The sequence below is a fragment of the Ipomoea triloba genome, chromosome 5 (assembly GCF_003576645.1).
Source record: "Ipomoea triloba cultivar NCNSP0323 chromosome 5, ASM357664v1".
Taxonomy (NCBI): domain Eukaryota; kingdom Viridiplantae; phylum Streptophyta; class Magnoliopsida; order Solanales; family Convolvulaceae; genus Ipomoea; species Ipomoea triloba.
In genome coordinates, this window is record NC_044920.1 from 28,047,868 (window position 1) to 28,072,203 (window position 24,336).

Genomic DNA, 24,336 nt, shown 5'->3' on the forward strand with positions numbered 1-24,336 from the left:
TTTTTTTTTTTTTTTTTTTTTTTTTTTTTTTTTGTTTTTTAAATTTTATTGCTTGGAAGGCCTATAATTGGTTTGTGATGGTGACAAGCCTCTGTTGAGAAGGTATATATGTGGCTGATATAGTCCTATTTGACCTACTAGCTGCTCTTTTAATTTTTCATTCACTAAATTAAAAATGAAAATTATTTAAAGAAAAAAAGTAACTGGTCATACTGAACCTCTAATGCTCTGAATGATTAGAGGGTAGTTATGTGGTTGGAATGAGGACAATGGATGCATAAAAATATAACTGCATATGTAGGCTTGATTGATGCTGTTCTCTAACTTAAGCATACAGATGCAAGAATTTTTTTTATTTTTTATTTTCAAAGGAGTTTGACTATTTCATACATTTTACATTCTATTGGCACTTTCAGTTAATTTGGTGAATATGAAAATTGTTGTCCTACATACCTTGTTTTTTATGGCAAGAAGTTTATTGTTTTGATCAGTTAAGTCAATTCAATGTCTTGATTGTCTTCCTCACCTATCCTTGCCCTATCCCATTTCAACTCAACTCAAACTAGCCTTAATGCTAATCAAGTTGAGGTCGGTCAATTGGCTTATTTCTCCATTCAACTGTAATATACTGAATCTGTTGTTATCTATTAAGCTGGCTTATATTATTTCTTAATTGCTTGAGTCCATGTATGTTTGGCTCTGTCTCTTTTCACTATTCTCTCTATCTTTTACACTCTTTCTAATATGTGCTTGCATAGTTGAACATGTCTAAATTTAATTAGTTTTCTCTCAATTTTACACAGTAGGTGTCAATTCTGTCTTACCTTAGACAAAGTTATTCCTAATATTATTACTTGTATTCACGCATACATCCAAATCACAACCATCTTGCCCAGCACATGCTACCATAATGCATAGTTGACCCGATGGCTGTTCAGTAGAACTTTTCCTTGAACCTTTTCCTGAATTTTATGGCCAAAGAGAATGCTTGCCACACATTTTTCACCTCTTTCAACTGGCATTAATTCTATGATTAAGATCATTATCTTGATTTCTTTCCTTCTTAATAATAGAACCAGCAAATAAGAAATGTGTAAACTTATACCGGTTCATTTCCTCCTAGGCAATAATGCATTTTCCCTTATATCTAATGGTACTGAAATAGCAGAGCAAATGATAAGTTTTAAGTATACTGAATTTCCACCTCTAATCCTGACTGTCAATCTGCATAAGTTTAGAAAATGATTTCACACTCACAAGTCACAACCGGTAGTAACACCAGTGTACGCTCTTGTGAATCTTGTGTAAGCCTTCTTAGATGTACTTTTTTGCCTTCTGAGTTTACATGGTTCATCCTAGAGGCTTGAATCTAATGCAGTGCCTTCCTGGATTTTTCAGAGATTTTACGGCAGGTATGGGACTTATCTGATCAAGATAATGACAGCATGCTTTCTCTGAGGGAATTTTGTATTTCTCTCTACTTGATGGAACGATACAGGGAAGGTCGCCCTCCTCCTCCAGTCCTACCAACTAGTATTATGCTTGATGAAGCAATGGCTGCTTCTGGTCAACCTACTGCAGTACATTCTGGAGCAGCTTGGAGACATACTCCAGGTATGTACTTTTTGTTTCTCCCTTTTTATTGCATGCACAAACTCTTTGCATTTCCAATACTGCAATATACTTCATGACCTATTTCTTCTTTACCAGGTATACCACAACCACAGGGAACAAAAGGTACACATCAAGCAGCTCCTGGTTCATTTGGGAAGCCACCTCGTCCAGTTCCAATTTCTCAGCCTGATGAAGCTAGGCAACCTACTCAACAAAAGCCTAAACCTAAAGTTCCGGTGCTTGAGAAGCATCTTGTTGAACAACTTAGTTCAGAAGAACAAGATTCTCTGAACTCAAAGTTCCAGGAAGCAACTGAAGCAGAAAAGAAGGTAATGCATGCAATTTCTTTTGTTTTCTGTAGAGTTTTGCAACTTTTTTTTTTTTTTTTTTTTTTGGGTTCTAAAACTACTACATACTTGAGTTCTTGGGATTTGTGAAGACTATTTGGCTTTTTGGAGGTGTGAATGTATCTTAATATCCTATGGAAGACAATGTTGGCTTGGGGGGAACTGTGGGCAACACGTAGTCACATAGACGTGCAGATTGCGCTAATTGCCTTTGATTGTTTAATGTTTATGACTATTATTTGTGTATGATGTTAAACCTAACCATAATTGTCAAATGCTATAGTTTTTCTGCAAAAAATAAAATAATTGATATGATTATTGGTATGTTGTGTTATTTGTCCATCTTCAAACTGGTAATTTCTTGAGACTGTAAATCATGTAAACATCAATAGCTAAATTTTTTTGTTTTTCTATTGTAGGTAACATTACCCTTTTCCCTTTTGTTTTAAAGTTATCCAAATCTAGAATATTTTAAAATTTTTTCCTTGGCAATCATAGAGAAATATGCTTCATTATCTGCTTTTTATGTCATATTTATGGCAAGGGTAATATGTAAAATAGAATGTTAATGTAATGCAAGAAGGACGAAGTGGTTATTTCTGTATATGTGAACTTGTTCTGGTTGTTGCTTTCATTGCTGAAGTGATGCAAAGAGCATACATAATATACTTTTGATGTGAATTACAGGTTGCAGAACTGGAGAAGGAAATAATGGATGCAAAGGAAAAAATTCAGTTCTTTCATGCAAAGATGCAAGAGCTTGTGAGTACCTCTGAGCATCACTCCCTTCATCCCTTTCCACTTAAATTTACTTGCAAAAGTCCACCCATTACCCATACTTATGCGGGGTTGAATGAGGAAGTGTATTATTATTGCTAGCTCTTTAACCACTCCACTCATGTGGTGTGTGATGTTCATTATTTCAGAATCAGAGTTCTTGTAATGAATAATTAATAAATGAAACATGTTATTTATAGAAATGTTTTTGAATGATGTTTCTTTTGGTTTGAGGAATTAATGTCCAACGGTGGGTTGCATTATTGACACAGCCTGCTTTTTGTACATGATATGTTTCTATCAGATTTTATATAAAAGCCGATGTGACAATAGACTAAATGAGATCACTGAAAGGACTTCTGCTGACAAAAAAGAGGTAACTTTCAACCTCACTGATTTTCATATGCACTTCCTTGTAAATGATCTCATTGAAGAAAGTTGTATTACAGGTTGAATTATTTGCAAAGAAATATGAAGAGAAGTACAAACAGACTGGAGATGTAGCATCTAAGTTGACAATTCAGGAGGCCACTTTTCGTGATATTCAGGTAATTTCACAGCTTCCACTGCTAATTTAAAATGGAAGCTCAATTTCTTGGCCTTCTATTGGGTAGTGTTTTGATTTTGACAAAGTTTGTCTGATTACATGGTGAAGTCCATCTCATAATGTTCTGTTGCTCTTGAAGGAGAAAAAAATGGAGCTTTATCAAGCAATTGTCAAAATGGATCAAGATGGAAATGCTGATAGTACTAAGGTAGGTTTTACCAGCTACTTCATCCATGGTATATGTGAAACTTCTCTAAGCTTGATGTCTTCTTTTCTTTTTTTTCTTTTTTTTTTTTTTTTTTCATAGGNTTTTTTTTTTTTTTTTTTCATAGGATCGCGCTAATCACATTCAAAAGGATCTTGAGGAGCTTATAAAATCATTGAATGAACGTTGCAAAACTTATGGTCTACGTGCCAAACCAACTTCACTGCTGGAGCTGCCATTTGGTATGTGTTTGTATTGCTTAAACTTTGGGGCTTTCTTATTTGGATTTTTCCTTAAGTGGTCCCTATTTGTTTTGAGTTTTGACACTTTGACCCTTCAACCATTTAGCTTCAAAAGTGGCTACATGATCTGTCAATTCTGCGAGACATTAACCACCGAGAGTTCTTTTGTTAATGATATAATTTAAGTGTTTCACAAAGGGACTAATAGTGGCCAACATTGCTTAGTTCAGGGAGACTACTAGTAGAAGACAAACTTAACCACTATTAATCCTTGAACATAAAGTAAGCCATTGTAGAAAAATGGCTAGGCCCAACAAAGGCCAACATACATCTTCAGGGCTAATTTATAAATTTTACTACAACTTTTTCTGTGTGGATAGCAGAAGTCTAGTTATTTATTTTGAACTTGTTAGCACATGAAAAGGTTACTTAGTATTTTCTTTCTCCCCCCTCCTTAGGTTTCATCAATCATTTATCGTGAGCTAATTATTTACTTTCTTTTGCATACCGTGTTTCCTATAATTGGTCTCACACATGATCTGTGTATCAGTCAACGCTTTGATAGTTCACAGTCTACTACGGATAAATTACATAATGTCATATTTATAAAAAATTTCCATTTGGTGTATCTCTTACTCTGGTTGATACCTCTGCTATAATGATGGTTCTCTAATACTGATAATTTGTTAAAAGGTTGGCAACCTGGCATCCAAGAAGGAGCTGCAGATTGGGATGGTGACTGGGATAAGTTTGAAGATGAAGGTACAATGAAAATTCACTTCTAGGTCCATGAAAGGGACATTCAATTCCTTTAATAATATCACCAACCTTCCTTCTTTGTTCCCCTTATTCTTGTTGGTGGTTATTTATAGCTGTGTTCCAACCTTTGTGGGCTTCACAGGTTTCACATCTTTGAAAGAACTCACCCTTGATGTGCAAAATGTGATAGCTCCATCTAAGACGAAATCTTCCCTAATTCTGGAGAAAGTATCTTCTGGTGATGCCAGAGAGACAGGAAAGTCACGCTTGGATGCTGATGTTGGGGCTGAGAATTTGTCAAGCCCGGTAAAAAGTACAGTGGTGGATGAAGTGACATCTGTTCATAGTGATGACCAAAGAGCAAGAAGTCCTCCTGAAAGCCCGTCAAAGAGCAATGCATTTGATAGCCCCTCTAAGGAACTGCGTGAATTTCAACCTAGGAAGGAATTCAATTTTGATGGTTCACCCCATGCAATGCAAGGGTAATGTGGCTGTTTTGTTTCTCTCTCTGGTGATGTCTTTTATTTTAGTCTTCATTAAGCAAAAGGGTAAAAGAAGTTTCAATATCATCGATTCATTTCTTGAGTTGTAGTCAAACTCATAGGCATTCTTCTCAGAAACCTGAACTTTGTTTTTGATTCACTAGTGCAGTGACCATGGGGATGCTGAATCCGTGTTCTCCAGTGACAAAGGTTTTGATGAATCAGGTTGGGGTACATTTGACACAAACTATGATTCAGATGCTGCATGGGACTTCAATCCTGTTGCTAGTAAGGTACGTGTAAATGTGTTCCGTGTAGGTGAAGATTGTGAGGCAAAAATATCCTGTATGTTCAAAGATCTTGTGTGGTCCTGGTATATACATGTTTATACTGTCTAGGTTTGGTCTGAAGTAGCAATATATTTTTTTAAATCCTTTAGTTCTCTTGTTCTTGTTTGGGATATTGAAAGACTGCATTCTAGGTCTGCAGGGGGGACAGTATACTTGTATATTCACTTCATTTTTTTTCTTTGTAGAATGCTGATAATGAGACACAGAAGGAGAATTCATTATTTGGTTTCGATGACTGGGGTCTTGCTCCTATAAAAACTGGATCCAAATATGCAGTCGATACAGTTCCCAAGCTGGGTCCATCTTTTGACTCTGTTCCTAGTACCCCAAGTTACAATACAGGTGCTCCACCAGCAGGTGATGTATTACCAAAACAAAGCCTATTCTTTGATTCGGTTCCTAGTACTCCAAGTTACAATGCCCCCACACAAGCTGGAGACAAGTTTTCAAAACAAATGCCATTCTTTGATTCGGTTCCTAGTACTCCAAGTTACAATGCTGGATTCACACAAGCTGGTGACGCATTCTCAAAGCAAAGCTCGTTCTTTGATTCTGTTCCCAGTACTCCAAATTACAATGCTGGATTCACACAAGCTGGGGACACATTCTCAAAGCAAGGCTCGTTCTTCGATTCTGTTCCTAGTACTCCTAGTTATAACACTGGGTTCTCCTACACAGAAAATGCATTCTCAAAGCAAAGCCCTTTCTTTGATTCTGTGCCAAGCACGCCTGCATATAGTTCCAACCTACATGCGGATGACATGTTTCAGAGGAAGAGCTCCTTCGCTGATTCTGTCCCAAGTACTCCTATGTATGGCTCTACCAACTCCCCAAGAAGGTTTAGTGAAGGGCCCGAAGAGTTCTCAAGAGACTTCTCTAGATTTGATTCCTTCAGCTCGCATGATGGCAGTAACCTCTTTGCACCTGATGCATCCTTCTCGAGATTTGACTCCATGCGCAGCACCAAGGACTCTGAATATGATCACGGTTTGTTTCCACCACGTGACTCTCTAGCAAGATTTGATTCCTTCCGCAGCACTGCAGACTCTGAATATACCTTTGGGAACCCTCCTCCCCGAGACTCATTTGCGAGGTTTGATTCCTTCCGAAGCACCAAGGACTCAGAATACGGTCATGGTTTTGCATCTTTTGATGATGCCGATCCATTTGGATCAAGTGGGCCATTTAAGACATCATTTGAGAGCGAGACACCACGGAGAGACTCTGATAGCTGGAAAGCCTTTTAATCGGCAAACAGGACTATGATGTCTTATTCTCACGTCCTCCACACTTGTTTTTCAGCTATTGCTGCTAGGTTTCCTCTTTGATAATAGCAAATTGGCTTTGTGAGGTAGATAGAGAAGGTGTGCGAAACTAGTTGAAGTCATGGTGGGCAGTGCCCTTTGTGTAATTTACCATCCTGGTTTGTTTTCCTCTTTTTTTTTGGTGGTTATTTTTTTCCTTTACTGATTAGTATTTTTTTAAAGTGAACAGACTTGTGTTCACGTATTCAATTCTTCACCACCTACATGTATAAAAATGTGTAAAAATATTATGCAATTTTGTGTAAGTTGCTATTGGCGAGTAAAATTTTTGTTGTTGGTAAACGCTTTAATCTCATCCGGTTCTCTTTTCATCCATTGGTTAATTTGTACAGAGTAATAGACCTACTAAGCTTTTTTATAGTGACTGACCTACTAAGCTTTTTTATAGTGACTTTTGATACGATAAATACACTTTATGGTATTAAAATTTTATTATAGGATAACAAATAATTTTAGTTACATAAGTAACAGACATTTGGGAATACAATGAAAATTTCATTTGGGAGGAATATGAAGAAAAAAAATTAAACAAAAATCTAAAGGCACTAATCCAAATTTAAAAATCAGATTACTAATAAGTGTAGAAAACTGATGTTTCAGACCAGAAAAAAATGCAGAAAACTGATGTTCAGAACTGAAAGAAAAGTTTCTGATTTATATTTCTGATCTATACAAAGATTACAAGATGTTTCTACTCTCTACACTCTATTATTTCAGATATACACACTAATATATATACACACAAGAGACATAATAAAACTACACTGCTCTAGGTAGACACTACACTGCACTGCTCAAGAAGTCTGCCCAAGAAGTCAAAGATGTGGACTGCCCAAGGCAGATATATTTAATATTTCAACACTCCCCCTCAAGCTGAGTTGTATATATTATACAAACCCAGCTTGGAATTGAATTCTTCAAATCTTGTCCTAGGTAAAGCCTTTGTGAATATGTCAGCAATTTGTTTCTTTGTATGAATGTAGTTGAGTTCAATGGTTCTTGAATTCATCTTCTCATAAATGAAATGCCTGTCTATTTCAACATGCTTTGTTCTATCGTGATGAACTGGGTTCTTAGCAATGCTGATGGCAGCTTGACTATCACTGTGCATTTTGAAGGATCTAGAAACCTCAATTTTCAATTCATTCAACAACCTTTTAATCCACATCCCTTCACATATACCTAATGCCAGTGCACGATATTCTGATTCAGCACTGCTCCGAGAGACCACTGACTGTTTTTTGCTACGCCAAGTGACCAGATTTCCCCATACATAGGTACAGTAACCACTAACTGATCGCCTATCAGTCAACTCTCCAGCCCAACTAGAATCCGTGTAGACTTCTAGGTCTCGATTGTCATGTTTTCTGAAGTGTAACCCAAGACCTGGTGTCATTTTGAGGTACCTCAGAATACGATAAACTGCTTCCAAATGCTCCTCATTGGGGTTGTGCATATGTTGACTTACAATACTAACAAGGAAAGCAATATCTGGCCTAGTATGGGAGAGATAAATTAGTTTTCCCACTAATCTTTGATAACTCCCCCTCTCCACTGGAGTTGGTTCCCCACTCCGGTTTGTCTTTAAGTTAGGATCCATTGGAGTATCTGCTGGCTTACTCCCAAGCATTCCAGTCTCATTTAGAAGATCTAAGATATACTTCCTTTGAGATACAACAATCCCTTCTTTAGATCGAGCTACCTCCATTCCAAGAAAGTATTTGAGGGGTCCTAAGTCTTTGATCTCAAATTCTGATGCAAGAAATCTCTTGAGATTTGAAATCTCACTTGAATCATCTCCAGTTAGGATTATGTCATCCACATAGACAATAAGAATCGCTAATTTTCCTGTTGAAGAGAATTTCACAAACAAGGTATGATCAGCTTGGCACTGGGTGTATCCAATTTTTACAATTGACTTTGCAAACCTATCAAACCATGCCCGAGGTGATTGTTTCAAGCCATAGAGAGCCTTTTTTAGTTTGCATACCAATCTTCCGCTAGAGTTCTTCTCAAAACCTGGTGGAATTTCCATATAGACTTCTTCTTCCAATTCTCCATTTAATAATGCATTTTTTACATCCAATTGATATAAAGGCCAATCACAATTTACAGCAAGTGATAACAAAACTCTTACTGTATTGAGTTTGGCAACAGGCGCAAAGGTCTCCTGATAGTCAACACCATATGATTGAGTGAACCCCTTAGCAACCAACCGAGCCTTGAATCTATTGATGCTCCCATTTGGATTGTACTTGATAGTGAAAATCCACTTACATCCAACTGCATGTTTTCCTTGAGGTAAGTCAACAAGAACCCATGTGCCATTTTTCTCAAGAGCATTGATTTCCTCATCGATAGCAACCTTCCATTTGGGATCTCTTAGTGCCTCATAGATGTTTGTGGGAATCTGGACAAGATCAAGAGAAGAGACAAAAGCTCGATACATAGGAGTTAATTTCCCATAGGCAACATACCTTTCTATAGGATGACTAGTGCATGTTCTAGTACCCTTTCGATGAGCAATAGGCAAATTAATATTATCAATGGTAGTAGGTACAAACGCATTGGTCATGGGGTCCTTACCTTCATGATTTTCAAGGTCAAGTGAGCTCGAATGTGTGCTTGAACAGTCCTTGCTTTGTATGTTGGCCTCTATATTTTCAAATTTTCTCCTTCTATAAACACGAAGTTCTTTGTTTCTTTCTTCAAGTGGTGCTTGAGGAGGTGAATTTGGTAGCGTGTTTTCTGAGGATGGGTGGTTGATTAGAGGTGAAGGTGGGTTGATTGTAGGGAGAGAGGATGGTGGTTGACAGACCATGTTTTATGGAGTCGCATCTGATTGAAAAGGCAAAGGAAAACCAGATGATGGAGTCGCATCTGATTGAAAAGGCAAAGGAAAACCAGATGATGGAGTCGCATCTGATTGAAAAGGCAAAGGAAAACCAGATGATGGAGGTGCATCTGATTGAAAAGGCAAAGGAAAACCAGATGATGGAGGTGATAATGATTGAAAAGGCAAAGGAAAACCAGATGATGGAGGTGATAAATTTTGAAAAGGCAAAGGAAAACCAGATGATGGAGGTGATAAATTTGGTTGTGTTAGAGTGGTTTGATGCTGGTATGATGGGACATTAGGGAAAAAAGAGATAGCCTGGTTGTCCTGAAGTGTTTCCCAGAGTTGGTATTCCCTCGAATTCTCCCCCTGAATACCAGATTTGGGAAAGAATGATTGGTGTTCAAAAAAGGTGACATCCAGAGTATGATAAACTCTTTTTGTGGATGGGGAGTAACATTTGTACCCCTTTCGAGTACTAGAGTACCCAATGAAGATGCATTTGTGTGATTTGGGGTCAAGTTTTGTTCTTTTGTGATCATAGATATGGACAAACGCAGTACAACCAAAGATTTTAAGTGGCAATTCTGAAGAAAAAAACTGAGTGATGAGGGAATGCTTGTAGGAACAGAGTTCGTGGTGTTTTGAACTTTAAAACACGACTAGGCATACGGTTTATGAGATAAGTGGCAGTAAGAACAGCTTCCCCCCAAAAATGTTTAGGCACATGATTTGAAAACATGATGGATCGAGATACTTCAAGGAGGTGCCTATTTTTTCTTTCAGCCACCCCATTTTGTTGAGGGGTGTCGACACAGGAACTAATATGGACAATTCCTTGATCTAACAAGTATGAACCAAGAATTGAGTTGAAATATTCTTTCCCATTATCAGTTTTCAAGACTTGAACTTTTTGTTTGAACTGATTTTGAATCATGGAATGAAAAACTTTAAAGATTGATGCAGTTTCAGATTTTTCTTTCATGAGGAATGTCCATGTGAGTCTAGTGTGGTCATCAATAAAGGATACAAACCATCTAGAACCATTAACATTTTTCACCCTTGAAGGTCCCCAAATGTCACTATGAATTAATGATAATGGTTGAGAAGGTTTGTAAGGGTTACTTGGATAAATGCTTCGAGTATGTTTTGCGAGTTGACATACTTCGCAATGAAAAAGGTTGGGCTTTTTACTGGTAAATAAACTAGGAAACAATTTTTCAAGATAAATAAAATTTGGATGTCCAAGACGAAAATGCCACAACATGACTAGACTCTCATTGGAAACAGAAACAGAAACAGAATTGAAACCAGAATTGAAAGCATAACCTGACTTGGGAACTTGTTTATTTTCATGAGTGTTTTTGAGAATATAGAGACCACCACAAACTTCAGCACTGCCAATCACCTTCCCTGAGCCCACAACCTGAAATTCACAATGATTAGGATATAATTTAGTCACACAATTCATGTCCGTAGTGAGTTTGCTGATGGAGAGTAGGTTGCAGTTTAGTTTAGGAACAAAGAGAACGGATGAAAGGAGAAGTTCATTAGTTAGTCTGACTGATCCTGTTCCTATCACACTGGAGAGGGATCCATCAGCAATTCTTACCGTGGTGGGATAAATACACGATTTGAATGTATGGAAAACCTTTAGATCACCTGACATATGGTCTGATGCCCCAGAATCCACAATCCAAGGACTTGTGTTGTTGGAATTTGCAGCAAATGCATGAGAGGTGTTACCTTGATGACTTATCATACTACCATGTGCTTTGGCTGAAGGTGGAATTGGTTGTTTTGCAGCAGATAGCTGCCCAAATATCTTCTGCAGTGCCTCAAGTTGAATTTTTGAGCACGGACCGACTTCATTGGGTGATGCTTCAGATGTTGTAGCCACATTGAGGGCTTGAGGAAGGTTGGGATGATTTGTGACAGCCGAGTGAGAAGGATGTGATGAATTGGATGAATTATCCAAAGGTAAAGAATCTGCTGGAAGGATTTCATCAAGTTTATCCAAAGGTAAAGAATCTGCTGGAAGGATTTCATCAAGTTTAGACATAGCTGCTGCAGATTTTTTGGTGAGGGAATCAAGTTTAGACATAGCTGCTGCAGATTTTTTGGTGAGGGATGACAAAACAAAAAATCTGCTGTAGAGATTTGGTGAAGGATGATTATCAGAACTGAAATGGATTTAGGACTGATATTCTGGGTAGAAATGGAGATTTTAATGGATTTAGGACTGATATTCTGGGTAGAAATGGAGATTTTCATGGATTTAGGACTGATATTCTGGGTAGAAATGGAGATTTTCTGGGATATCAGAACTGAAATTGATTTAGGACTAATATTCTGGGCAGAAATGGAAACTGAAATTGATTTAGGACTAATATTCTGGGCAGAAATGGAGATTTTCTGCTGTTTAGGACTAATATTCTGGGCAGAAATGGAGATTTTCTGCTGCAGAAATGGAGACTTGCAGAGCAGAAAATGAGGTTTTCAGAGCAGAAAATGGAGACTTTTCAAGACTTTCAGGTTTCAGAACTTGAGCTCTGATACCATGTAGAAAACTGATGTTTCAGACCAGAAAAAAATGCAGAAAACTGATGTTCAGAACTGAAAGAAAAGTTTCTGATTTATATTTCTGATCTATACAAAGATTACAAGATGTTTCTACTCTCTACACTCTATTATTTCAGATATACACACTAATATATATACACACAAGAGACATAATAAAACTACACTGCTCTAGGTAGACACTACACTGCACTGCTCAAGAAGTCTGCCCAAGAAGTCAAAGATGTGGACTGCCCAAGGCAGATATATTTAATATTTCAACAATAAGATAGAATGATACCCGTTTTTAATTAGAGAATGAAATTTTTAATTGAATGAGTAATCAAATCCCATAGTTGTGTTTTAAAAAGTTGTCAACCAAACATTAACTATGATTTTGATTCTTGTTCCTCGTGTAAACTCATAAACCAAATGCACTCTAACATTACATATCCTGTCCTACAACACAATTATAACTCCACACACAGTTTACAGTATTTTATGCCAAGAAAAGGAGACACCTGCTTTTATACATTTCCAAATTATATTAAACATAAAATGGAAGGCAAGAAAACTGGAGCAAAAGGAGTTGTCTATTATTACTCTCTCTGAGAGTGAGAGAGAGTGTGTGTGCTATTAAGCACTAGTTCCAAAGATCACTACCAGGGAAGACCAGGTTCCATAGACAGCAAAAACTATTCCCAAAACAATGATCACTCCATCACAAGCAAAACCAAGAACCCCCAATTCTTCCTTGTGCACAATCAGGTGAAACATTGCAGGCAACACAAATCCTAAAACCACACACACACTGCTCCCCACGAGCGACAGGAAATCGGCAAAGTTAGGCACCAACAATGCCACCAAGCTCACACCCAACACCATCCCCCATCTCACCAACAAGCTATACTTCCCTTCACACAACCGCCTCTCCATCACTTCATAAACCGGGTTCATCATTGCCGGGAACGTAAAAAACAGGTTGATGCACAGCCCGATTTGGACTATGCAGCTGAGCAGCCCCTGCCCGAAATTGGTCGTGATGATGTCCTGCGTTTCTTCCCCGAACGCAAAGTACCCCAACGCCCCAAACCCGCCAAACATCAACGATATGAACCCCATTGTGAGGCCAAGGGTAGTCCCAAACTTGGACTTTTCCCTCATCTCTGATTCCAAGGGTAAAACCATTCCTATCCCTTCAAACGCATACACCGCCACACCAAATCCATAGAAGAAAACACTCAACCCACCAAATGTATGCAAAACAGGCCTATTCTTCAAATACACCAACACATCCTCAACCATCACCACCCCCATAGCCCCCAAATCCACCACATCCGCAAATATGCTAAGAGGGGCCAAATGGGTCAATGTAGGGATTGAATTCAACCCCAATTGGAATGGGAAACACCCCCACAAATACAGAGTCTTAGGCAAAACACCNAACTGAAATTGATTTAGGACTAATATTCTGGGCAGAAATGGAGATTTTCTGCTGCAGAAATGGAGACTTGCAGAGCAGAAAATGAGGTTTTCAGAGCAGAAAATGGAGACTTTTCAAGACTTTCAGGTTTCAGAACTTGAGCTCTGATACCATGTAGAAAACTGATGTTTCAGACCAGAAAAAAATGCAGAAAACTGATGTTCAGAACTGAAAGAAAAGTTTCTGATTTATATTTCTGATCTATACAAAGATTACAAGATGTTTCTACTCTCTACACTCTATTATTTCAGATATACACACTAATATATATACACACAAGAGACATAATAAAACTACACTGCTCTAGGTAGACACTACACTGCACTGCTCAAGAAGTCTGCCCAAGAAGTCAAAGATGTGGACTGCCCAAGGCAGATATATTTAATATTTCAACAATAAGATAGAATGATACCCGTTTTTAATTAGAGAATGAAATTTTTAATTGAATGAGTAATCAAATCCCATAGTTGTGTTTTAAAAAGTTGTCAACCAAACATTAACTATGATTTTGATTCTTGTTCCTCGTGTAAACTCATAAACCAAATGCACTCTAACATTACATATCCTGTCCTACAACACAATTATAACTCCACACACAGTTTACAGTATTTTATGCCAAGAAAAGGAGACACCTGCTTTTATACATTTCCAAATTATATTAAACATAAAATGGAAGGCAAGAAAACTGGAGCAAAAGGAGTTGTCTATTATTACTCTCTCTGAGAGTGAGAGAGAGTGTGTGTGCTATTAAGCACTAGTTCCAAAGATCACTACCAGGGAAGACCAGGTTCCATAGACAGCAAAAACTATTCCCAAAACAATGATCACTCCATCACAAGCAAAACCAAGAACCCCCAATTCTTCCTTGTGCACAATCAGGTGAAACATTGCAGGCAACACAAATCCTAAAACCACACACACACTGCTCCCCACGAGCGACAGGAAATCGGCAAAGTTAGGCACCAACAATGCCACCAAGCTCACACCCAACACCATCCCCCATCTCACCAACAAGCTATACTTCCCTTCACACAACCGCCTCTCCATCACTTCATAAACCGGGTTCATCATTGCCGGGAACGTAAAAAACAGGTTGATGCACAGCCCGATTTGGACTATGCAGCTGAGCAGCCCCTGCCCGAAATTGGTCGTGATGATGTCCTGCGTTTCTTCCCCGAACGCAAAGTACCCCAACGCCCCAAACCCGCCAAACATCAACGATATGAACCCCATTGTGAGGCCAAGGGTAGTCCCAAACTTGGACTTTTCCCTCATCTCTGATTCCAAGGGTAAAACCATTCCTATCCCTTCAAACGCATACACCGCCACACCAAATCCATAGAAGAAAACACTCAACCCACCAAATGTATGCAAAACAGGCCTATTCTTCAAATACACCAACACATCCTCAACCATCACCACCCCCATAGCCCCCAAATCCACCACATCCGCAAATATGCTAAGAGGGGCCAAATGGGTCAATGTAGGGATTGAATTCAACCCCAATTGGAATGGGAAACACCCCCACAAATACAGAGTCTTAGGCAAAACACCCAAAATTTTAGGGTTAGGGTTTGTGACAGATACAGGATTGAACAGGTATGATAAAGTATTAGATATAAAAATTGTGTATCCTACACAAAACCCAGCTTGTGAGAGAACAATCATAGCATCAACAGCAAACCTCCCCACAGGCCCACACACAGCAAACCCTAAATCACCAAAAGACGAGATTTTGGGAGATTTTGAATGGGTTTCAAGCTTCCTCCTCGAATACACTAGAAGCATCATACAATAATAGGTACAAAATGCCACAATTGAAAGCGTGAGAGCCCCCATTACCCATCCTGTTCGCTTGAAGGCGTAAGGGAGGCCCAGAACGCCTGCCCCAACTACGGCAATGAAAATATTGGCAAATGTTTTGGTTTGGGAAGAGAGATGGTTTTGGTTATTGGAGAGGAGTGGAGTTTCTTCTCTGGGTGGGTTAAGAACATGAGACGAAGAGCTCGCTTCATCTTTCTCAACCACCATTTTTTTTTCACTGAATTTGTCGATCAAGGACAAAGAGTGTGTGTAGTATCGACAAAACCCAGAGACTACGGATCGAAAATTACAATTAATTTAATGCAGTTAATAGAGATCAACAAGAATAATGAGCAAAACAACTGAATTTCTTCGTTTTCAAAAAAAAAAAAAAAGAAAAAAAAAACTGAATTTCTTCTCATCAAAATCTGTCAGAAGAGGAGTTGCAGAGAGAGGAAAGATTGCAAATTTTTAATCATTGGGACCCAAAACAGCTACATCCGAGGTTGACTGGAGCCGATGGCATTAATAATTAATATTCGAAAGTGATTTTTAAAAAGATATTTTTAGTCACATTTCATTTTTCACTTTTTTTTTCACTTTTAATTAATGTAATTTACGAGAATGGGATGATCCGCATGGACTGATAGACAATTAAGTTGATTTCTGTGCGATAGATTATGAACAATGATATATGATTGAGTCATAGCAGTTGAATTTATGAGTTCTTGAATCACAATAATTTATCCCTTCACTATCATATTTGTCGAGATTTTGGGACGAGAAAATTTTGCTTTCTATGAACAAATAATATTGTAAGTGGTATTTTTTTATTTATGTAAATAGTAAGTGTCGATATATAATAAAATCTCAAATTTTTTGTATTATTCTTTTTGTGCAAGTTAATTATCAAAAAGTTCATTAATTAAAAAAAATTGGTATGGGGACGAAGACGAGTGCCGCCTACTAGAAACTATTCTCTGAGCATCACGGACGAACAGATCTCTCAAACTGTCAGGAGGATGGTCCAACAGAGTAGTACCCCACTACCCCATGTCGAATTTTGACCCATGTTTGCGAGAAAGTCTACACATTGATTACCTTCACGAAACACATGGGCGATCTTGATGTCTTGAAAATGCCCTATGAGTGATTTTCATTAATTAAAATGAATAGCTGTTTCCAACCAAAAAAAATAAAAAATAAAAAATGAATAGCTCTTGTGGTTTCTTTTCATCAAATTCATTATTTCCTTTTGTGGTTCTTTTAAACTAGAGACATTGGCGACGTTCATGTCTGTCACGTCAAAAGGTCAGCGAATCATGTGGCTCATGTGCTTGCACGGGCGGCTGGTTCTTTCCATGTCCTTACTGAATGGGACACTGTCCCGCCGGATTGTATTTCGGATTTGCTTTTGCTTTAATGAAGTTGATTTTGTTTTTCAAAAAACTAGCGAAAAAAAAATTACAAAAGGAATTGGGTAGTTTACCTACTGAAATAGCAGCTAGCTAGCATGTTTGAAGTGATTCAATTATTCAAATGTTAGCATACCAAATTCCACCAAAATATACCTTCATTCCATGCCCATCTATCAAGTCCCAACTACATTTCATCAACCCTTTACATACCCAAACTATATATATACTCATCAAGAATTGGCATCACATCATCTCATCAACTCACCTCAATATTTCTCTCATCTATTCACTCAAAGCAATCACAAAAACAACAATGGCTCTTCTAAAAAATTCCTTCATTCTTTCTCTCGTCATCACACTCTCTCTCTCAACCGCCAACACATGCCTTGCGTCCCGCCGGCTGTTGCAAGTGCCCGGTGGCGCCCCGCCTTTGCCAACGATTCCCTCTTTGCCTCAACCTTCATTGCCAACAATTCCCAACATGCCAACACTCCCAACAATCCCATCTTTGAACCTCCCAAACACCCCTCTCCCAACCTTGCCATCCGTTCCAAAGCTAACGATGCCTCCCTTGCCGGCTAATATTCCTCTGCCCACTTTGCCCGCCGCTGCTATCCCTTCCATTCCCGCCATTCCTACCCTCTCGCCGCCTCCATCAAACTAATATATATGCAGCTCCAAAGACATGACTATATATATAGTTTTATTCTTAAAGCTTATGTATACTTTGTGGCTTTTGTTTTCTTTTTCGTTCCTTGTGTGGATGTCTTTCTTTTTTGTTGGTGATTGTGTATGTCCTTTACACATGCTCTCCCTTGTAGATCATTTGCTGTAATTCTTCATTTCCATTACACAATACAGAGATCTTTCTTCCTTCTTTTTTTATTCATGTGAATTGAAACATAAGAAACAATCAAGTTCTGCTTAATGAGTTCAGAACTTCCATCTGATAAAGTATAAGACCACAATTCAATGTCTATAATGTAACTATTCCAGACATAATGTCGGGCAACAGCTCGAAGAGTTGAGTCCAACATCTTGTTATCGAAACGTGGCACTGACTACTACTTAAGTATAAGGAAATATAAGGAATAAAGTTGTGTTTTCGTTACTGATCTTAACAGAATTAGTATCTTACCATTTAAACGCTATAACTTTTGGCATAGTAGTAGAAAAGTGAGACTATAGTGCAAAAGGGGATATGCAGGTTTAGTAGTGAGGAGGGAAACCATCCAATACACAATATAAACTTTAAGAGCAAATTAAAGATGCACTTTCAGCATTTATTGATGATAACTACACCCAAGTGTTAACAATTAAGTGAAGAAAAACAATGAATTCTCTCAACTGTCCAAAATGATACATAGGCTCTATTGAAGTCAAGAATGATGAATGAATGGTGTGGCCACAACCCAGGGACAGCAGAAGCTCAGAAAAATCCCAAACAGTGGTAATGGCTCCATGTTCATCTATACAATATAATATTGGTACAAACCCATCCCTTTTATATGCTACTCAATACACCCTTTAAGAGATCCAGTCCTTCAGCCGATATGCTCCTCCTCCTCGAGAATCTCGGGATTTCTATCCGAGGAGGTGGGTCGGGGGAGAAGCAGACGATCACTACTGTCAGATTGTCGCACGTGTTGCGCTTGAGTGCCTCCCTGACCAGCTCTTTCGCGCACTTCTCGGGATCATTGTGCAGCATAAGCTCCTTCCTCACAATTGTTACTGCGCACTGGCTGCTCATCACATCCCACAACCCGTCACACCCCATAATCAAGAACTCGTCCTCCTCGGTCAAGACTACCTCTTCCAACTCCGGCTCCGCGCTTAGAGGGCACTTTGAGCCCTTGGGGCCCTTCAGATGCCAGTCACCGAGAGCTCGTGCAACTGATAGTTGGCCGTTGAGATAGCCATCATAAATCACACCTCCTAGTTTCTCAATTCGCAATCTTTCAGATGTGCAATTGGGCTTGTGGTCCTTCGATAACTCAATTGCTCTGCCTCTTTTTCCTAGCACAGCTCGAGAGTCCCCAGCATTAGCAATTAGCGTTGTCCTGTGAATTGGCAGCATAACAAATAAAAAACAGCCCAAATAACCACAACTGAGAAGGATAATAGGAAGAAGAAACACAAAATCCACTTAATGAGTCGAATGTATTTGGTGAGGTTGAGTTCAGAAAGCATAGAACCACCCGCCATATTACCACACATTGATAGGAATAAAAAACTTAAACAAGGAAAAACTGATATAAGTAAAAATAGACATAGAGACCTCCATAATACACAGTGTGTTTCTCAATTGACCTTGATAACTTACTAAAGCTAAAAACAAAGAAACATATTCCATAACCTACTCGGAGCATAAGGCGAGAAAAAGACAAATGAAAGTGGAAAGTTATGCAGCTTATTTTGGAAGATGTGTGGGTCTCAGATAGGTAAACACATCAATATCTTACCGTCCTAACATAAGTGCAGCCAGAGCAGTTGTACCAGAGGAACTATCAAGTGATTTAGCATCGGCTAGTGCATGATCAGCTTTCACAAAAGCATTCCTAATAGCTCTTTTCACGGCAGAAGGAAAATGGGAATCCTCAACAATGTAGTTAAGGAGATTTTGTTGAGCAAATGTTGCAGCATCAACACCACCGTGCCCATCGAACACCTGAAATAAAGACAAAACCTTATCAAGAAACTTTAAGTCTCGAACAAATTTCAAAACTATAGGAGTGCGTGAAACTAATCTTGTATCAAATTTCAAAACATGATGTGGCAATAGAACCATTAGCAAATGGTTAGGGGGAACAGCAACAGATTTCTATTCAGTCATGTTATATGGGATTTTAATAAATGAAAATGTAGGCATGCTTCTACACAAGCAATCCCCATTGTAGAATACTCTATAATATATTCCATTTCTAGCCCACTTTGAAGTAATTGTTAGCCATTTAAGGTACATACCCCATAAAAAGCACTAGGAGAAGGAAACTTTTGGGCAGTATTAAAATGTTTGTGAAGATCATCCACACAGATGTGCCTATCTTCCATATATGTTTTTGGTCCGATTTCAGAGCAGCTTCCTGAGCGAAATACAGGGACAATCCCAGGACTCCCAATTGGTGGAGATTTAAGACCAGTAATTTGGCTTGTCGATTCCTAGAAATTAGATTGACCAAGAAGAAGTTATAATCAGTAATTTAATATACCAAATATTGAACACTTATTGCATAGAGTCCATACTAACAAAAGTAGATAAATTTGCATAATAAAATGGATAAGATACTAACTAGACACTATGTAATAAGAGTTCACAAATTGTTCAAAAATTAATCCATACTTTACTGCTCTTTTGGAATATAGTTAGTATCAAAAGAGAACATAATGTGTTTTTAACCAGATTGCATTTATATAAGAATTACCCGTGTAAAGCAAGCATTTCAATCATGAAACAGATGGAAGCTTTTGCGTAAAGATCTCAAACTTATCCAGTATTTTGCCATGCTAGAAACCCTCTTTGTTATACAGGAACTTTTGTGATTGTCCAATCAATAACATTTTTCCATCAATGCTATCTAAGCTCAAGATGGATTCTAGAATCATCCTGTCAAGGTCAAATGGATAAATACTCTGATCCATTCCACTAAATGTTCCTAAAAGGAATCTAGGCTTCAGCTTGGAGAATCCCATTTTAAAAAGATCCATTTCATAGCTATTATACATCCTAGCCAATGCCTAACAATCACTAATTTAAACATGCTCTATTGCCAACAATCAGCTTGAGAAATGGTTTAAAGACAATGAATAATAATGTTCATGTGTTCCAAATCATGAATAAGCTACAAAAGGGGTCAATGAAATAGGGATCCACTCACCAATTCAAAGATACCTGCCAAGGTTGCCTGACTGATACTATGTCGGATCATGAGATTCCTGGGAGGTTTCCCTGCATTTCCCTGGCCTGAAATATCAATCTGCCCCTGATTTCCATCAACCTTGAATTCCATCTCATCCTTGCAAGCCTCATTCTCTGATCCCCCATCACACCGTGGGGGCGAACTACACCCTGAACTCATTCTTCTTTCCAAACCAATTAATCCATCAAATCTCAGAATTGATGAAATGTCTTGTAATTTGTAAACCTTAAGCTACAAATAGCCCTCTCAACAATCCACATTCACTTGGCAAGCAACCTTAAATTGCATTTTTATAAAATTTTTAAAAATATATAATTTTTCTTTTTAAATTTGCCTCTGGGGCATTTACTCAAGCACGTGGACAGCTATACAAGTGTTCCATCGATCCTAACTCAAAGACAGCACAAGAACCGACAATTATGGCCAGGAAACTACCACCAATCTATTATGATCCCCTCCATTCTTCCTGCTTTTGCAAAGAACCAAACTAACGCATCCCAAGATTTAATCTTTTTTTCTCGATTTCAAATAAAGAGTTTAAGTAATACGGAAGGTACGCGAGAAAATACGCGTAATTCGGAAGTACAGAGAGGAAAATGTACAAAGAATTGAAGGTGAAGCAAGAAAAACAAGAAGGTGAAAATCAATTTGATGAATAGCGAAACTAAAGCTTTGGAAGAGAAAGGAAAGGGCAGTTTTATTTGAAGGTGTGAGTGGAATTGGAGGTGGGAGCGAGGTGAGTGGCGATTCCTGGTTTGAGCTATCAAGGCCGCCATTGTCGGTATGAGCTTTCATTGGGGAACTCAGTTGTTGACACGTGGAATGGCTACTGGACCCGGTAGATACTCTTTCCCTCTCCCAAAAATCACGAAGTCTTGTGGGAGGCACCCATGATTGCATGGACCATGGCTGCGTGGACCAAAAATAAAAAATACATTATTTTTATACTGAAGTTACATTATTTTTGTACTGTAGGTATATTATTTTAGGGTACATTATTTTTGTACTGAAGGTACATTATTTGATATATATTATCAAATAATGTACAGTACAAAAATAATGTACTTTTTATTTTTGGTTCACACAGCTGTGTGGACCATGGTCCATGCAATAATTTGCCGAGGCACCCAGCCACGCCCAAACAGGCTCTATTTATGTACTTGTTTCAAAAATCATTTTTATTTTCCGTGTCACAATACAAATCATAGCCACTATCTAAGATTACGTATTAGGTAATTTTTAAAGTATTACAATGAAATTAATTAATTTATGTGTCGACTATCATGAAGTGGAATGACATTTCAGTTACCATTTTAAATAAATGATCATGAATTCGAACTCACATTATGGTGACTAAGTCAATGATCTAACCAGCTTAATTGGAACTACCTAAAACAAATCATTTTTATTTATCTTATTACTCTCTCGGTCTCATTTTATATGTTTGATTTGATTAAAGAGACTTAATTAAACTTAATTTAATTTAATTTTTCATAATATTAAATGTTGTAATTTATAAAATTTATATATATTAAAAGTTCTATTAAACACACAAAAAAATTAAATTAAAAATATTTAAGTAAAAAAAAAAAAGAGTTTGTTTAACTAATAAATAAAACAAGTAAAAATAGACAATAAAGTATATACTTGACATTATCTATAAATATATAAATATATTTTTATCATTTAATTAATTGATACGGTGGAATATGAATTAATAAAACAATACATGTAATACTAAAAATTATTCAATACTTTTGATATGCATGTGAATATAATATAACTTGAATAAGAATTGTAGTTGTAGTTTTATTATTTTTTGAAATCATGAATCTTATAAAGTATAGTGAACTTTTTTGAAGAGAAAGGAAGTAAAAGCTAGCAAAAAGTTACAAAAGCATTGCCCAAATAATATCAGCATGAAGTAGAACGTGAACATTTTGAGGAAAATGGTGAATACGATGAAAACCATATGATAGGGACTCATGGTGAGTGGCAAGCCATCCAGTGGTGCATTGCCAATTGTGTGTGTATAAAGTATAGTGGCCTTTGATTATTTCATAGTCTAAGTTGCTATCATTTTTTTTGGGTACGCTAAGAGGGTGTCTAGTGCAAACAGTAATCTAGGACGAGTATGACTTCCCACCTCATCCGTCTTAGTGGACATGGCAAGACAAAGATGACTTCCTCCTCATCCATCTTAGTGGGAATGGAGTACAGAAAAATATCTGTCACTAGTTGTAGATATTTTTCTATGTAAAAAGTGTGGACACATTTACGTTGCATGAATATATAGTTCAATGCACAATGTGTATTTTTAAATTAGTGTTTCAAAATGTATTAAAGTATCATTCGGTATCTTATCGTATATCAATGCAAGATTATCAAATTTTTCTAAATATTTCAAAAATGTATAACTATAACTTGTGACGACATAAATATCGTATTAACTAGTGCAATATCAATTTGATAGGGAAGCACTATTATTGAATAATACCCAAGCATAAGTTTTACAACACAAAATCATATTAATTAGTTGGTGTGATTCATCATTCATGCTTACTCTTGTTGTTACTCCCTCCGTAAATGAATTATTGATTTGATAGTCTCTATACTGGCGTGGGCTGTGAACAACATGCACTGGACCACTGGTAGGGGTTATCTCGTGAGTCGTGGGTGTGAAGTCATCATGACTTCATAGTTCATACAGAATCATACTGCTTCATTTCTGCTCCTAATTATTTTATTCATAATTTAATATCATCATAATCCTTTGGTAACTAAATACTAATAAAAAATGTTATTCTTATCAATTTTTGCATTTCATAATAATTATCATTACTTTTATATTCATTAATTACTAGTAAACTCTATAATCTTAAGTTCTTAATCATAATGATTCAAAATTTAAAAGATCAGATATCATATATTATAAATAGTTTAAGCCAAAATAAATCACAATAAAATATAAAAGAAAATACCTAAAATATATCCATTTGTTAGAATAAATACACCAATGCGTATAATTAAATAATTTATAAAAAAATGTTTAAAAGAAAATTTAATTTCCTGCAATATTATAAAAATGTGAGCTTTCTCAATTTATCTATCGTGGCTTAAATCTACAATACAACCTCCCACGTAAGAAAGTAACTTGATGCTATTGAATCACAAGATCCTTAGCAATTATTATTTTTCTAATAATCCAGCTATTGCAAAACTTACAATATATGCCGGCTTTGCAAGTGAGAGAATGTTTTCTTATAGTTGTTGGCTTTTTGTTTGTTGTTTTTAATAAATTTAAATATTATTATTATTAAATTATGTTATGTTATGTTATACGAGTATTTTGAAAGTAAATTAATATTATAGGTATGCATGATAAATATGAGTAAATTATAATTTTGATGTCCAATATCCTCTCAGTTGAAGTCTTTAATTTAAACAATATTTTTCTAGTACGATTTATATATTATTATGTATTATTTGTGGGTTATTACACATAAACATGATTTATCCAATGTGCACATTTGGATAGTAGATGTGAGTTTTTATTGTTATTTAAAAGAAGTTATAATTGTGATAATATGATAGTAAAATTTATTGATTTGAGAGATAATTTTCAAAATAATTATACTATATGTACTTCAAAATTCTACGCTATAGCTTTTA

At 37.0% G+C, this 24,336-nt stretch overlaps 4 protein-coding genes across 5 annotated transcripts in view; 1 reads left to right on the forward strand and 3 right to left on the reverse strand.

Moving 5' to 3' along the window:
* The window catches only part of LOC116020644, a 9,793-nt gene extending 2,863 nt beyond the window's left edge, over window positions 1-6,930 (forward strand). Inside the window, exons 3-14 of one of the 2 annotated variants that reach the window (XM_031261121.1) lie at window positions 1,399-1,614; window positions 1,711-1,943; window positions 2,649-2,723; window positions 3,043-3,114; window positions 3,188-3,286; window positions 3,425-3,493; window positions 3,618-3,732; window positions 4,426-4,494; window positions 4,634-4,973; window positions 5,143-5,266; window positions 5,509-5,680; window positions 5,805-6,340. In XM_031261121.1, the coding sequence (XP_031116981.1) occupies window positions 1,399-1,614; window positions 1,711-1,943; window positions 2,649-2,723; window positions 3,043-3,114; window positions 3,188-3,286; window positions 3,425-3,493; window positions 3,618-3,732; window positions 4,426-4,494; window positions 4,634-4,973; window positions 5,143-5,266; window positions 5,509-5,680; window positions 5,805-6,337 (2,117 nt within the window). In that variant the 3' untranslated portion in view covers window positions 6,338-6,340. Of the gene's footprint in view, window positions 1-1,398; window positions 1,615-1,710; window positions 1,944-2,648; window positions 2,724-3,042; window positions 3,115-3,187; window positions 3,287-3,424; window positions 3,494-3,617; window positions 3,733-4,425; window positions 4,495-4,633; window positions 4,974-5,142; window positions 5,267-5,508 lie in introns of both variants that reach the window. The other variant, XM_031261120.1, reaches the window with a different exon arrangement.
* A 5,163-nt stretch (window positions 6,931-12,093) lies between these two features.
* Window positions 12,094-14,172, reverse strand: LOC116020513 (amino acid transporter AVT3C-like). Its single transcript, XM_031260983.1, has 3 exons — window positions 14,159-14,172; window positions 13,555-13,648; window positions 12,094-13,489 (listed from the first exon to the last, which is right to left on the reverse strand). The coding sequence occupies exons 1-3, from the start codon at window positions 14,170-14,172 to the stop codon at window positions 12,680-12,682; spliced, it is 918 nt and encodes a 305-aa protein (XP_031116843.1). The 3' UTR covers window positions 12,094-12,679.
* LOC116020668 (amino acid transporter AVT3C-like) lies at window positions 13,688-15,718 on the reverse strand. The gene has a single exon (XM_031261152.1). It carries the CDS (start codon window positions 15,555-15,557, stop codon window positions 14,274-14,276), a length of 1,284 nt encoding a protein of 427 aa, XP_031117012.1. The 5' UTR covers window positions 15,558-15,718; the 3' UTR covers window positions 13,688-14,273.
* Window positions 15,719-17,997: 2,279 nt separating this feature from the next.
* On the reverse strand, window positions 17,998-21,421 carry LOC116019560 (probable protein phosphatase 2C 47). The gene is made up of 4 exons (XM_031259828.1): window positions 20,623-21,421; window positions 19,712-19,906; window positions 19,210-19,415; window positions 17,998-18,807 (listed from the first exon to the last, which is right to left on the reverse strand). Exons 1-4 carry the CDS (start codon window positions 20,821-20,823, stop codon window positions 18,252-18,254), a joined length of 1,158 nt encoding a protein of 385 aa, XP_031115688.1. The 5' UTR covers window positions 20,824-21,421; the 3' UTR covers window positions 17,998-18,251.
* Window positions 21,422-24,336: the final 2,915 nt, after the last annotated feature.

Bases quoted from the DNA above. Each gene is read 5' to 3' on its own strand.
- LOC116020668 (XM_031261152.1), bottom strand. From the start codon at position 15,557: ATGGTGGTTGAGAAAGATGAAGCGAGCTCTTCGTCTCATGTTCTTAAC.
- LOC116019560 (XM_031259828.1), bottom strand. From the start codon at position 20,823: ATGAGTTCAGGGTGTAGTTCGCCCCCACGGTGTGATGGGGGATCAGAG. The intron at 19,907-20,622 runs GTGAGTGGATCC...TCTAATTTCTAG, and splicing joins TGGCAGGTATCTTTGAATTG to GAATCGACAAGCCAAATTAC. The intron at 19,416-19,711 runs GTATGTACCTTA...TCTTTATTTCAG, and splicing joins CTCCTAGTGCTTTTTATGGG to GTGTTCGATGGGCACGGTGG.